General features: G+C 49.3%; 2 protein-coding genes across 2 annotated transcripts; one reads left to right on the plus strand and one right to left on the minus strand.

The window, feature by feature from the left end:
* Positions 1 to 160: 160 nt before the first annotated feature.
* LOC311166912 (homeobox protein NANOG-like) lies at positions 161 to 5,932 on the plus strand (the record flags this gene model as incomplete). Its single annotated transcript, XM_084227139.1, has 4 exons — positions 161 to 317; positions 3,386 to 3,660; positions 5,003 to 5,092; positions 5,570 to 5,932. The coding sequence occupies 4 exons, from the start codon at positions 161 to 163 to the stop codon at positions 5,930 to 5,932; spliced, it is 885 nt and encodes a 294-aa protein (XP_084083265.1).
* A 5,971-nt stretch (positions 5,933 to 11,903) lies between these two features.
* LOC311166910 (homeobox protein NANOG-like) lies at positions 11,904 to 14,394 on the minus strand (the record flags this gene model as incomplete). The annotated part of the gene is made up of 4 exons (XM_084227137.1): positions 11,904 to 12,326; positions 12,706 to 12,795; positions 13,604 to 13,878; positions 14,199 to 14,394. 4 exons carry the CDS (start codon positions 14,392 to 14,394, stop codon positions 11,904 to 11,906), a joined length of 984 nt encoding a protein of 327 aa, XP_084083263.1.
* Positions 14,395 to 14,671: the final 277 nt, after the last annotated feature.

Raw genomic sequence — 14,671 nt, forward strand, 5'->3', positions numbered from 1 at the left:
GAGGAGCGGGCCGCGGTGGATATTGCGGTCCCAGGCAGGCAATGGCCGGCTATAAAGGCCTGTCTGCGCTTCGGGGCCGCCTCAGCTCGGTGGTGGGACCTGCCCCCAGGTGGAGGTGACGCCTGGTGTGAGGGGGGATCCGCCCCTGCGGCCGCTGCCCATGTGCGCGCACTTGGCGCTGCCGCCGTGCCCCGCGTACCCCGGCGGGGCCGCCCGGGGGTACCTGGAGCTCTGCTGGAGCGCGGCGGGGGCCGCAGGACAGGCCCCCACAGCGGCCGGGCACTCTCCGGAGGCTGCGGGCAGGAGGCATACGGCAGGTAAGGCCTTGCAGCTACATCCTGGAGCTGACCCCCGGGATAACTCTGCTCCCGGGTCAGGCTCAAACGACTTTGAGCGGGTTTTTGTCTTTCCTTGCCTTGGTTTCCTAGTGCGTGACCTAGGCAAACTGCGCTGGGGTGGGCAAGGAGGAGGGGTGACCTTGGCCAGTCACACCACTTTTCCGTGCTGCTTTTCTTGGGTGACTGCCAACTGGTTTGCTAAACCTCAGAAGAGCCTGCAAGAGTGGAGGCACTGTCAGGTCTGTTCTCCGGGCTGAAGGGCAGAGTGACAACTTGGTCTTATGGAAGTTCATGGTTCTTGGTGCGGGAATATCTGGGCCTCCTTTTAGTTAAATGCTGCCATGTGTGCCGTCGAGAGAAACAGTCCTGGAGATACTTCTTGTGGCATCCCTCGTCCCCTTACAAACTCCTTGCACCTTTTATGTGCTTGTTAATCATGAGCCAAGGCCTGCTCTGAATCACTGGGTGCTGGGAGATCTGCTCCTTTAAATCTTGCATTGTTACTTACACTGCTTCTCTCATTTTGCTATTTTCCTCTATTTCCCTCTTATTTCTGTGCTCTGGTTGCTTTGCCTTTCCCTTTTCAACCAAAAAGACCCAGGCCTCCCCAGAGTGACATTTTCTGTTCCTGCCATTCCTCTCCCAGTCCAGTGAGGGGCAATAGAAGAGTTGATAAGAGCGGGTTTTTGCCCAGCCCCACATTATGGTCAGCAGGGCAACACCCTAGCAAGGTAAATGGCTGTGACGAGAGCCAGGTTTTGGGGGGTCACTGTCAAGCTGTCAGGTGCTGTGGAAAGCTGCAGGCTCAGGCAGAGTGCCTATGGCTACTGGCGTGGGGCTACCTGCCATGTAGCTTCTCTGCATGCTGCCTGCCCAACAAAGGCAGCAGGCAGATGGACTCCTGTGTGCCCCTGTTGGGTTTGGTTCACAGACTTTAACCCCATCTTCAAACACCTTCATACCTCTCTCAGAGAGAACCCCGTTGTGGAAGTCGAGGCTTACAGATGTCAAGGCCTTGTGGGAGTGAGTCTGTCACAGGCTTTCATATGTCTGTTGCACTGTGGTTTGTGTTTTTTGCTTCCTCTCTCCTTTCCTCCTTCTCATGGGAGAGGCAGCGCTTTAGTCCTGAACTCGAGCTGCATAAGATACATTTCATGGGGCTTTGGGACGACAGTCAGCCTTAGTTCTACAGTATCTCGCTGTGGTTCCTGTCTAACAGGAGACTTTCCTGTTTTCCAGGCCCATGTTCCCAGCATACTCATTTATTTCTTCCCTATAAGATTTTTACTGCACAGCTTGCAGGTGCCAAGCATCCTGTGATACCACACAAAGTTTAAGCTTGCCATGCAGCCAGGTCACTGATATTCATCTTCCTCGAGGCTCTGTAGTCCAGCCCCAGTGCACATAGCACTGCAGGCCCTTGCACCTCTTCTGCTGACAGCCTCTTCCTGCTTGCAGATAGAATCCCTTTGCAGTCCTTATGGCCCTGCTCCTCATTGTTGGAAACCTGCCCCACTACACCCCTGGCTGTTCACCCAGTCCCTGCTCTGGGTGTTGTCATCTCCTAGGGATTGGAAATGGCCCAGAGCAGGCAAGCCTTGAGTGGCAGACACCACAGAGATAGGCATGCCTGTGTAAGGAGAGTTACAAGAGGTACACTCCCACAGATGTGGCCACCTTTCTGAGGTCCAACAGGACTCCAAGGCTTTTCAGTGATTGCTTAATAGACTCTCAGCTTAGGACAAAAGGAAAGGTTTTGTAGGATGGGTGGGAAGCCCATTCCTCTGGGGGACATTGGTACTTTGCTCTGGACATATGTTCTGGTGATTGAGGAGGGTGTCTCAGTGTCACAGCTCTCAGGGTGACTGGTAAGGAGGTTGGGAGACATTGGCTGAGCTCAGTAGTCAGAAGGTGTGCACTGAAATGGCACTGCCCCATTCACTGCACTTCCAGTAGGAGGAGAGGGGATGGACCATGGAGGACAGTTTGCAGAGGAGTAGCTGGAGGGGGGAGGGACAGGCAGATTGATCATTGTAGCTAGGGGAAAGAGGAGTGACTGGTATCACAGCCCTTCAGTCAGGTTGGCCTGAGAAGGTCTCAGCCTCTTTCAGACCCCAGTAATCTGGCATGTGACACATTTTCTTATTCCTGCAGCCTGAATGACTTTGCATCTTGGCAGGTTTTGTCTTCACTAGGAGCCCAGATTGTTCAGGAAACTTTTCCCTTAGGTCTTTATCTCAACTTTGCCATCAACAGAGAACGTACCAGGACAAATGAGAAGGGGCTTGAATGCCTTCCTCTGCACTCTTGAATTTTGTCCCCTATGTCCCTGGTACAGGATTGCTGTCTCCTTTCACCTGTTTCACACATACACCTTTCCTCTCCCTCTCCTTTTCCATGTGAAATTTCTCTCCTTCATTCTTCTCCTACCAAAAGCCTCTCTCAGACAAATAACTCCTTCCACCTGCAGTGTCTTCAGCAGTGGCACGTTCTGTGGTGGGAGACACCGGCAAACAGGACTGAGCCAGTATCCAATGTCCAATGTTCTCCACCTGCTGCCCTCACTGTGAGCACTGGCTGCTCTGCCCCACCGTACACCCTGGTCAGAGGTTGTTTTGTCTCTATTGAGTGCCTTGGTATTGCTGGGCAGGGAGTTCTGGGGAGCCCGGCCAGCAACCCAAAGCTATGCTTGCAGTCATGACAAGGCCTTTTTTACACCACAATCAGACTGAAATATTATTGAGGTCATCTGGAGGAGGAGAGTTCACTGTGAACCAGTGTGCACTATGCTGTTGCACTGCTCCCTGCCCTGACTTTTCTGCCTGGCAAAAGGGAGTTATGAAGATCCCAGGGGGACTGAACTGGGAAGCTGCTCGTTCTCAGTGTGCTTGTCTCTTCTCACAGCTCTGTGAAGAAAGGAGGGTCACACAAGCCTTTGCTTCAAAAAAGCTCCTGTCTGGTAGGCAAGGAGCTCTACAGTAGGCAGGGAGCAAGCTCATACCCTTTGTCTAAACATTTTGTCCACCTTTTCTCATTTTTATTTATAGAAGTATCCCCAGCTTCATCCAGTTCTGGGAATTTCAGCCAATTCACACCAGATTCAGCCACCAGTCCACATTCCTCATCCTCATCCCCACAGCCTACAGCTAAGTCTCAGAAGGGCAGAGAATATGGCGTGGAGGGGATCAGGAAGACCAAGAGCCGGACAGCTTTTTCCAAGGAGCAGCTGCTAACCCTGCACCAGCGCTTCCAGAGCCAGAAGTACCTCAGCCCTCAGCAGATTCGGGAGCTGGCTGTTGCCCTGGGGCTCACCTACAAGCAGGTGAACACAGAGAATTTGACCCACTGTGTATCGATCTCACAGTGGCTGAGTGGTCACTTAAGGGAGTGCCAGGATGGAAAGATGAGTCCCCAGCAGGGACTGAGGCAAAGGTGCCAGCTAACAGTTGCTCCCCTGCTTATTCATGCCCAGAGATCAGAAGGCTTTTGCAGATAGAGGGGTCAGTGGGACCTCATTTGGGTGTCCCAAGCTGGGGGTCAGTTAAGGGCTCTGTTGCCAACACCCGTAGGAGAATTGCAAACCCGGTGATGAATATTTTGTTCACCACAAACAGTCTCTACCCTGGGCTTGACAGCACTTCACGGATTTTTTTCGTGTGCTGTGAACTTCTCAGAAACCCTGGCATGCATCTATTCTCTGAATCATGGGGCTGCTGTGACATGCTGAAAGCTCTTACTAGTGTCTCCCAGGTCTTATCTTGTCCAGTGTTTAATAATGTTCCACACTCAGTGTAATCATTTATAACACTCAGCATTGCCTGGCTGCTTGACATATGCTCCCTCCTCCCCGTGGGTGCTGCTAGTGGTTCACACATCACTGCCCTTTAGGGTCTCTGCTGCTCTCCAGGTAGGCTGTGTGTAGTGAAATGATGCTGCCTCCAATGATGCCTTCCTAAAGCAGAGGGGGCTGGGCAATGGGGCACAAGAGCTCGCAGTTACAAGTCCAAAATCTTCCTGAAATTTGAATCTCAGAACTGGGCATGATGGCTGGGATGCCCTGGGACTAAAATGTTATACTGCATTGTAAGTGCACACTCTGAACTGGTTCTGTCAGGAACAAGGCAGGTGGGACAGTCTGCACTTTCCTTCAATCCACATCCTTGCAAAGGCTGCTTTCACAGTGCAGACACAGCCCGGGGGCAAATGGCCCTGGAATTCGCCCCAGCAAGGAGCTTTGAATTTGGGAACTGCTGGGGACAAGGAGCAGGTCTATCCCTTCTCTGTTTGCAAATATGCAGAAACAGTATCTTAGAAATTTGCCTGTAGTGCAGGGGGCTTGTAGAGGTGCCGGCGGGTCTGATTTACAGCAGTCATTCACCTCCATGTTTGGAATGAATCCATTCGTCCCAACTATCCCTGTCTCTTGACACCGAGCCACCCCCTCCCCCATCACACAGTTGCAGTAGCCACCTGCTGAGGCTGCTAGACAGACCTCTCCCTGTGGCAACACCCCCCCAGGAGTTCTTAAAGGCTTTTATCTGCTCCTGCCCATGTATCTCTGCCATCTGGTCACTCCCTCTGGTTCTTCCTGCCTGTGAATTTGGTTACATTTGTTCTTCCCTCTCCTTTGCTGACATTTTCCTTGCTTTCTCTTCCCCTCCCAGGTGAAGACTTGGTTCCAGAACCGGAGGATGAAGTTGAAAAGGTGCCAGAAGCAGAGCCTGTGGAGCGAACGGGCTCAGTGTCTCACGCAAGTAAGAACAGAGCACATGGCTCATCATGGCTCTTCTGACTGGGCAGATCAGTCCTGTGTTTCCTCCATGGGGGCAACTTAAGCATACCTGTGTGAGTGTGAGTGTACCTGGTCTTCTGGTTTGCTCAGCACAGAGGCACAGACTTGGCACCACACCATGTGTACTGGAGATAGCCCAGCAGTGGGCTGGCTATACCACAGAAATGCTTCCAGGGAAAAGCTGTTTTCCTCATATGTATATATGAATGTATATCCGTAGACATGATATATGGTATTATATATATACACATATACATATATATGACTGTATATCCACCCCTGAGCTATGGGAACGGACATAGTTCTTCCTGCCCTCCATGCCATTGCTGCTGGTCAATAGACAACATGAAATGTGAAGGGACAGAACCCCAGTATACGTCAGGCCTGTGGACACCAACGGAGAAGCTCTGTGTTCTGACTCTTTGCCTTTCTTTTTCAGAGTGGCTTCCAGAGTGGAACTTACCTGGATGTGCACCCCAAATTCCACCAGGGCTACCCCATCACCACAGCTGGCAACATGCAAACCATGCCTGCCCCCTGTCAGCACTATGGAGCAGGGCAGAACGCGTACACAATCGTGACCAGCGAGGATGGAGGAGTCTTTGGCAAAGGCGGGGGGACCTGCAGTGTCCAGCAGACAGTGGGCTTCATTGCTCAGCACAAAGTAGACTTTTACCACAGCTATCCTGGCAGTGTGGAATATCCAGGCTCCAAGACAGGTGATGGCTGTAATTTTCACCACTCAGCCACTATGGGGGCTCCTTTCCCAACTGCTGCCAGCCATCATCTTTATCATTCCTAAGCACTGTGGATGTGGGGTACTTGGGTAGCCAGGAATCAAATCTTATTATCATCTCTCCCTTTGTTATTCGTGTGCGGGCCACCCCAGGGACACCTTGTAGCTAAAACCTGTTTTGGCATCCAGATGTGTGCCTGCAGACACGCAGCTGTGCAGAGACCTGTTTGCCCAGGTACATGCACACAGAACCCTTCCTTTCTGTGCCCTTACATGTGCACACACATATTCCTTTCTTGATTAGCACAGGCAACCAAGCTCCCTTATAGCAAAGCCCAGGATCTGGCTACACAGCTTTTGTCCTGGATCTTCTTAATTATGTAACTTGTCTAAGGGAAGCACAGATTCCTTTGGGAATCTTATTTCTATGTATCACTGCAGGGTTGTGGTACATAGCACATGAAGCCAGGGGCTGTATGGGGAGGTGCTGGTCGCTTACCTTTAACTTAAGTTGGAGAAGTTATTGCCACGTGCCAGTTATCCATTTGAAGTCTAAACCATCAGTTGTGTATATCAGCCATGAGGTGAAGTGATTAAGTGTCTAATGAAGAGTTGTGACAAGTAGCTTGCAGAAAGGCTGGTAAGATGATCTATCTCTTTTTTCCCACTGCAATAGAGCATTGCGATATAAAAACCAGATGGAACATAAATAGCCATAGCAACTGTATGCCATTGTTATTTGATGCTGAAACTATAAACAGAAATTTTTCTGTGTTATTAGTGGATCAGCTTCATGGCTCTTGGCAATGCCAAATATCTTGAGTCAAAAAAACAGGTGAGTAACTGTCACCCACCTTAAGAATTTTCCATATCCAGCAGTAGTGAATAGGGGATCTGTCATGGAGGTACTATAATTTCTAAACTTGTCTATGTAAGTGTCTAAGTACCTAAAACCAGATGTGTGTAGCAAAGTATATTCAATAACAGGCCTCCAGTTCCCTGAGTCACAGACTTTCTATCACTTGATGATGACAACGAATTTCTCTTAATGCAAAGAAGTAGCTGCCATGGTTAAAGAAAAGAGCATAAAATGAAGGCAGTGATTTCTGTGACTGGAATAATAAGAGGCATGGTTTTCTATTGCCAAAGCTGATTTATGTTCCTGTGCCTCACAGCTGTTTGTTCCCTCTCTCACTCCCTCATGCAGACACTCTGACTCTACTGTAAACTGTATGGTGTGCTGACTTTGGCTGTGTTCATTAATTTTCTTTGCAGTATCTGGGATGGGGCTGTGTTTTGGATTTGTGCTGAGAACAGAGTTGATAATAGAGATGTTGTCATTATTGTTGAGCAGGGCTTGCACAGTGTCAAGGCCTTTTCTGCTTCTCATTATCTCCCTGACAGCCAGAAGGCTGGGAGTGCACAAGGAATTAGGAGACACAGCTGGGAAGACTGACCCCAACTGACCAATTGGATATTCCATGCCATATGGCATTGGGGTCAGTGTAGAAAACTGGGGGGAAGAAGAGGGGGGACATCCATAGTGATGGTAGTTGTCTTTCTAAGGAATCATTACACAGGATGGGGCTCTGTTGTCCTGGAGGTGGCCTGCCTATGGGAAGGGGTGAATTAATTCCATGTTTTGCTTTGTTTGTGTGTGCGGCTTTTGCTTTACCTATTAAATTGTTTTTATCTCAATCCACGAGTTTTCTTTTAGTCTTCCGATTCTCTCTCCCATCCCAGTGATGGGGTGTGATCAAGTTGAGTGGCTGCATGGTGCTTATTTGCTGCCTGGCATTGAACCACAACACGAGGCCAGCATGATTTGAGGAAAGATAAAGCTTTTTGGATGGTGAGTCACTTAGTCTTGGCACAGACCCCACCCTCTCCTCTTGCAACCATCAAGTGGCTAAGGATGGGCATGACTGTTCTTGAAACCATCAGAGGGGTGGGGAACGATTAAGTCGACTGAAAAGGTGTTGGCCAACATCGGAGGGTGGACAATAGCGATAATTATCACTGTTCTCACACCAGAATGAAGACATTTTTAAGTTCTTCTCAAGCCAACAGTTCTGTTTACTTACCTGAATATAACCTAAAACTTTTCCACGCCAACCCATCAAAGGCGCCAACCCATCAAAGGCGGCTGTAGGTGAAAAAAGTTGAGCTGTTGAGCTGGCAGCACGTCCTCACTAGTAATTCTCTGGAGAAGGAGCCACATGTCATGCCCTGCTCCTTCAGAGATGCTTTAGGACAGGCAGGATTTTGCTGTGGAGGCTCTGGGATTGGCTTGCAGAAAGCTGCTCTCTGTAAGAGCAACAGCTGTGATCTCCCTGCTATTGACCTTCAGCAAAGTAGTGCTAACAAACAGTACCAAATCTTGTGGTTTCCTCAGAGACACAATTTTTCCGAGGTAACAGCCAAAGATAGACCTTATTGCCACAGGTGGTTATGGAGTCCAAAAGCCTGCAGCAATTCCAAACAGGCAAGTAAGCAGCTCCCAGGAAGTGAGATCATTGATGTCTACAGTATCAGGAACTGCATTCCCAGTGTTCTATGTAAAAACAGCAGGAATGCAGCTACTGTTAGAGGGAGTCCCTCAGCCCCAGCCAGCCAGAGGGACACTGGGGACTTAGGTTCTTTTCTGGTCTTTCTCTAGTATCTAAGCAATGACTTAGCTGGATCTTAGGGCTCCCCCAAAGCAGAAGTCCCAGTGTTGTAGTTTGTAGAAGATTTTTATGGCCTGGACACTCTCCAGCTGCTAGACAGCAGATGGACTTTTGTCAAGTACAACAATTTAATTCTAGCCTGTTATGAAAGAGATTCTCAGATATGACCCAAGGGTACCCTTCAAAACTTCGGACAGCACAAAGAGTACATGACCCTCACAGGTAGGAAAATACTTGGGATTGTGGTTTCTCAGGTTTTTTGTTTTGTTTTGGTTTTTTGTTGGTTTTTTTTTTTTAAGTTTGGGGGTTTTTTAATTTTATTTTAATATCCAAGTGCAATGACTTAGAATAATTCATGCCTCATGACTTTTCAGTATCAGCCAATATGCTGCTGCCCTCTGATGCCGGGCCAGGCAAAAGACGTGTGGCAATGCCTGACTGAAAATTTCCAAAACCCTGTTAGCTCAGCCTTCCGGTCATGCGGTGCAGTTAGCTAAATATGCTTACATATGCCTGTAGGGAAGAGCCTATTAAAGCAAAGATCATTACTTTTATCTGCACTGGAGAAACAACTGGGGCTGTGAGCCCTTGCTCCAGGATCACTCAGAAGAAACATGTAGCTTGTAAAACCCCTGAAGGCCACACTGACATGGAGAGCAAGGGATGAGGTTGTTTTTCCACTGCTCTTGGTATTTTCCCTGTGGGACAGCTGGAACCCAGTGAACTACAGAATAAAATCCTGGTCGACATAATCTGTACCAGACCCAATTTCTTCTGTTTAGGTGGAATTCTCTGCATCACTGGAACTCCAGCTGCAGCTTTTTTGTCACTGCAGATACTGTAAATGAGGAGTGTATTCCCACAAGCTGTAACATGTATGAAGAGCTCCAAATAATCTTACAGCTTAATCCTAAAAAGATTTGCTAGCAAAGCAAATCATGTTTGCAGTGTGCAGAAATCACTGTTACGCAGCAGAGTCAGGAGAAGCAGGAGTCCTAACAGAGGTGTCCTCTGCATCCTAGAAGAAAGAGCTTTTGCTGGCATGAACTTTCTTCCTCTAAGGAACTAATACCAACACTTCTGCAAGTATGAGGCTGGAGGCATCTGCATCTCCACCAGTTTTAGTGCCCAATTACCTGTGCAGTTGTTTCACATGGTGATGTGATTCAGGCATGTGAAGGTAACAGAAGAGATCACCAGTTCTGTGGAAAGACAGAGTCCTGTTTTTTAATTCAACAGGCTCTAGAAACACTTCCTGGGCAACTGTGAGTCCTTTCCAGCCCACCTTCCAAAACTCGAAGAACAGCTGCTCCACATGTTCCCTCCAGCTACATGTGCTTGCCAAACCTGCACACAACCCAGGCTGAGCAACCAGGGGACTAACACAGCCATGCGGGAACACTCAATTTCCACAGAACACTCCCACAGTACATGGAGTAACAAACCACAACATGCAGAGCAATCGTTCTCAGCCCCAGGGCTGTTTTAGCAACAATATCTGTTTTTGCAGAAAGCCAGAACTCTGGCAGATGTCTATCTCCTTACCCTTGCAGCAGACACATGGAAACAAAGCATACAGAGCACCACAGGTAAACTGCAGCAGGCATCCTCTGCAACTGTTCTGCAAAGATGTGTATATTACTTCTTTAGAGACTGCATCTTAAAAGAACCCCAAAATCATAAGCTGCTAATTCTAAAGCTGAAGGACAAGGCATAGTATGTGTGATTTGTATAGGTGATTTGTATGGTTAATCTCTATTTTTCCAAGGCAATTATTGAAATACTATTGCTAGAAAATTACCCAGAATTCAATCAATGCTACTGGGATATGAATGTCCCCTCTGGATGAGAAAGGAGCTCTTGTTCTGTGATACAGAAAACCACGTGCACCCAGCATTTTCCCCTCTTCCAGGCCAGATTTACCTTTTCTCCTGTTTTAAAGAGTAGCAGCCCGTACATATAAATGATTCATTCTTTTGTCCTTCTCTACACAGGCTCAGGCCTCTGCTCCTCTCTCCTTCCTGTACCTAGCCTCTGGAGCAGAGGATTGCAGCATTGCAACAGGAAGAGGGGATATGCCTTTGCACCCACACTGTTCAGCAAAGGACCTGTAGTAGTCTGAGCCTGAGCAGTCAGCTGCCAGTTTAGCTAATTGTGCTCGGTGGGAGTACTCATTGAATTACCGCTTTTGGACAGATGAAGGGCTTCCGTGGTTAAGTGTACTTTGAAGACTGTGGGATTAAACCCAAACACAGTTTCTGCTAGTTTGGAGTATGACTAAATAGCAACTTGGTTTGTTTCAGTGCTGGAGGCAGGAGATTTAGTTACTTAGTCGCAGACTTCTGTTGCCATTTGAGGTCAGCACAAGAACCCCAACAGAGCTGCACATTTAATTAAGCGGGATTCCAGACCTCCAGTTGTGACCTTCTGGAGCATCAGCAGGAGGCCACACAATCTCCAGGACACTTTTGCTCCATCCTCCTTCAATACCTTTTTCTTTGAAGCACTGCTGCTCAAGGGCTAATAGAAGCGCGTTACAGGGCTGCACATCACTTCAAGCCAGCAGCTTGTCCAGTTGCCTGGCCCTAGAGCCTCCCCCACCCTCCTTGCAGTAGGCTACACTGCATATTAAAAGCAGGCTGATGGACTTCTGTGGTTTGCTCCTTTTAAACAATTACTTGATCCCACCTGTAGGAGAAACACGGTAGGGTTATTTTTTCCCTCCCTTTCCTCAGTACTGCAGGTCTATCCTGTGTAGCACAACCACTCCCGTATAGCCAGCTGTTCAAATGCAAGCTGTTGACAGCATCACAATATTAAAATAAAGTAATTTATTTTCAATTCAAACAACTTTGTAAGAACGTTAACTTTAAGAACATTGAACATTAAACAGAAAAACCAATAAAACACAACATGAACATGACATAAAATGTGCTTGATAACATGCAAAAAACAAACTTTATGAAAAATTATTCAGCAACAACATTCACCACCTCCTTTGCAGTGGAAGCTCTGCTGCAAGACACAAAGAGCAAGGATCAGAGATCACCTGCTAGAGAGGCAGCAAACAAGGTGAGACTTGAACAACAAACAGACCTTAACAACCTCTGCTGTTCACAGCTGCAACATTGCACACTGGCCTCAATGAATGAGGATGAAACTCATCAATACCCAAAGCATCTTTGCCAAGGGTTAGCTATGAACAGACAGGCATACTTAAATAAGAAACTAGCTCCAGGCAGCAGGGTGCTGAGCCCCCGTTCGTCAAAACTCCAGTAGTGGAGGAGGGGCAAGAAAAACAAATAGAACATGACTTCAAAGCCCTGGAAATCCCATGGGTGAACACAAGAGGTGGGAGAAAAAAATACTCAAACCTGAGACTCATACCCACTCTGGGTCCCCATGGGATGCCAAGGTAACTGGCATTGATTCTGTATAGGAGAGCTCGAAAATGGTGTGACAGTGTCAGAGGTGCTCTGGAAGTTGAAGGAGTCTTCAACGTCCACGCTGACATAATCTATATTGTCAAAGTAGCTGTGATAGAAGTTCATTTGCTGGCTTAATAAACCCATGGTTTGCTGGGTATTGCAGCTCGTTCCACCTTTTCCAAAGAGCCCCTCATCCTCCACAGACGGGAACGAGTACAGGTTCTGCCCATTTCCGTAAGTCTGTCCGCTGCTATAAGCCTGGTGCACGTTGGACACGGCCTGGAAGTTCCTGCTGGAACCTGCAGGGAAGACCTGGTGGAACGTGGGTGCTATATCCAGGTATGCAGCCTGATGAACCCCATTCTAGGAGACAAAGAAAGTCGTTCAGCAGTGCAGAACCACACCAACGGCCCATTCTTTTGGATGGGTCCTTTTTTCTCCCTCAGCCCTCCCTCCAAGCCGAACAAAAGCGCCCTTTTCAGGCCCATTGTCCTCCCAAGAGACCAGTTAATAGCAGAGATGACCCGGTTAGTAATCTCCAGCTCAACGTGTCCAGGAACAACCACGCTGGGGGGGAAAACCAGCTTAAAAGAGATGCCATTGTAAACTCTGTTAAGAGGAATATGACTGGCTTGGTAATATTGATTCCTGTGCCTTGTTTGAATTACCAGGTTGGACATAATACACTTCACCCAGCAGACTGGAGGAGCCGTGTCTGGTGGTGATGGGGGAGTTTACTCACCTGTGGTAAATACATCCCTTTATCCATCCACTGGCTCTCCTTTTGGCAACGCTTAAATTTCATCCGTTGATTCTGAAACCATGTTTTTACCTAAAAGTGACCCAGAAAGGACATAAATTAGAAATTAATTTTTGAAATCTTACTACACATCCTTACTTCTGCTACAATCCCGTTTCTGACTTCTAATACTGTAAATAATTTCAGCAGCTAACAACGTGCAGCAGATGCAGGTGGCTGTGAAATCACGGAGCTAAAACATGAAAACTAACATTCCTATCCCTCAGATCACCACCGTATCTTTCCTGACTTTAAAAGCCCTACCTAAAACACCGGCCAAGGCAACTGCAGACATCAGGTTGTACAGCACCATCTCACTGCTGTGCCATGGTCAGGGCTCAGGCGTGAGTCGCTCCTTTAGTCAGACACAAGCAGCTGCTTTGGCAAGGACCCTCCCTCTAGGGAGAGCCGGCGGTGCCACTCCGACTAGGAAAAGCCACTTGCACAGCAGTGCAGGTCTCTTTCTGCATTCAGAGACAACACATGTCAGTGCAGAACACTAACCTAACTCTGCACAGCCCTGCTTTGCTGCTCTGCAGGGCCTTTCAAACACCTGCACGCAGTGGGTGGATAGTGCTGGAACCAAGTGTAAGAAGACTGAGTCATAGCTTTTCACACCCTGTGCTCTCTCACGTAAGAGGTAGCGCTTACAAGATAACGAAAACTTCCCTCTGGGGTCCAAGAGGAACGAAAACCACAAAAAAAAAAAAAAAAAAAACCAAAAAAAAAAAAAAACCCAAAAAAAAAAACACAACAACAACCAAAAAAAAAAAAAAAAAAAAAAACCACAAACCAAGAAAAAAGACCCCAACTCAGGTGCTGCTCAAAGCAAGATATTCACCTGCTTGTAGGTGAGCTGAAGGGCAGCAGCCAGCTCCCGGATCTGCTGGGGGCTGAGGTACTTCTGGCTCTGGAAGCGCTGGTGTAGGGCTTTCAGCTGCTCCTGAGAGAAGGCAGTGCGGCTCTTGCCCGTCTTCACCACACCCTTGCCTTGCGCCTTGGCCTTCTGGAGAGAGGAGTGGGGAGACGGGCTCCCCGCTGCGGTGGGGCTGGTGGCGGAGTCGGGGGTGTGGTACTGGGTGAGCGTCCCGGAGCTGGAGGAAGCTGGAGAGTCAACTGAGGAGAAAACAGAACTGCAGTTAGCAAAACAAGTCAGGGAAGACTCAAAAAACTTTGGAAATCCAGCTTATCGGGAGAATTTGAGATTGCGGGCGCCCTGGGGACCCCGCCGGGGCTCGCAGCCGTGGGCAGCAGGGCACAGGTCGCCTCATGGCAGCGGAACCGACGCGGCCCTTTGGCCCGTCCCGTGGGGGCAGAGCGGCCCCGCTGGCTCCCGGCTCCGGCCCGCAGCATCAGCATCGCCTCCCAGCCCCTGGGCACACGGCCACTCCTCCCGAGCCAGGGCAGCCCGATCGCTCGCCTGGCAGGCCACGTACCTGAGGGACTGGGCGTCTTGGCCGCGGGCAGCGGGAGCGCGTCCGGCGCCGGAGCCTCCTCGGTGGGCGCGCTGTCCATGCTGCCTGCGGAGAACCAGTAATAGTCTCCGTACCTGGCCGCGCCGGGGTAGAGCACATATTGCTGCGTGGCTAGGTGGGCGCTCATGGCCGGGCCGGGTCCCCCTGCCCCAAGCATGAGTCGAGGTGACCGTCGAGACTGTCGGCAGTCCGCGGACGGGCGCTCCTTTGGGGGGAGATGCGGGGATGCTTTAAGTCCGCCCCAGCCTGGCCTTGACTGGAGGGTATTGTCATGGCCATTGTCATGTTAAAAGTTGGTTGATTGGGGGGAAGGGACTTCGAGGGTATTCAGGGACGGGGGAGGGCTGGGACGCCGGGCTGCGCTTGCCAGCTTGGTTGGTAGATGCCCCGGCGGGGATGAGCACATCACTCCCTGCTGGGGTGTGGGAAGGAGA

This window comes from Fringilla coelebs (assembly GCF_963513975.1).
Source record: "Fringilla coelebs genome assembly, chromosome: 2".
Lineage (NCBI taxonomy): Eukaryota > Metazoa > Chordata > Aves > Passeriformes > Fringillidae > Fringilla > Fringilla coelebs.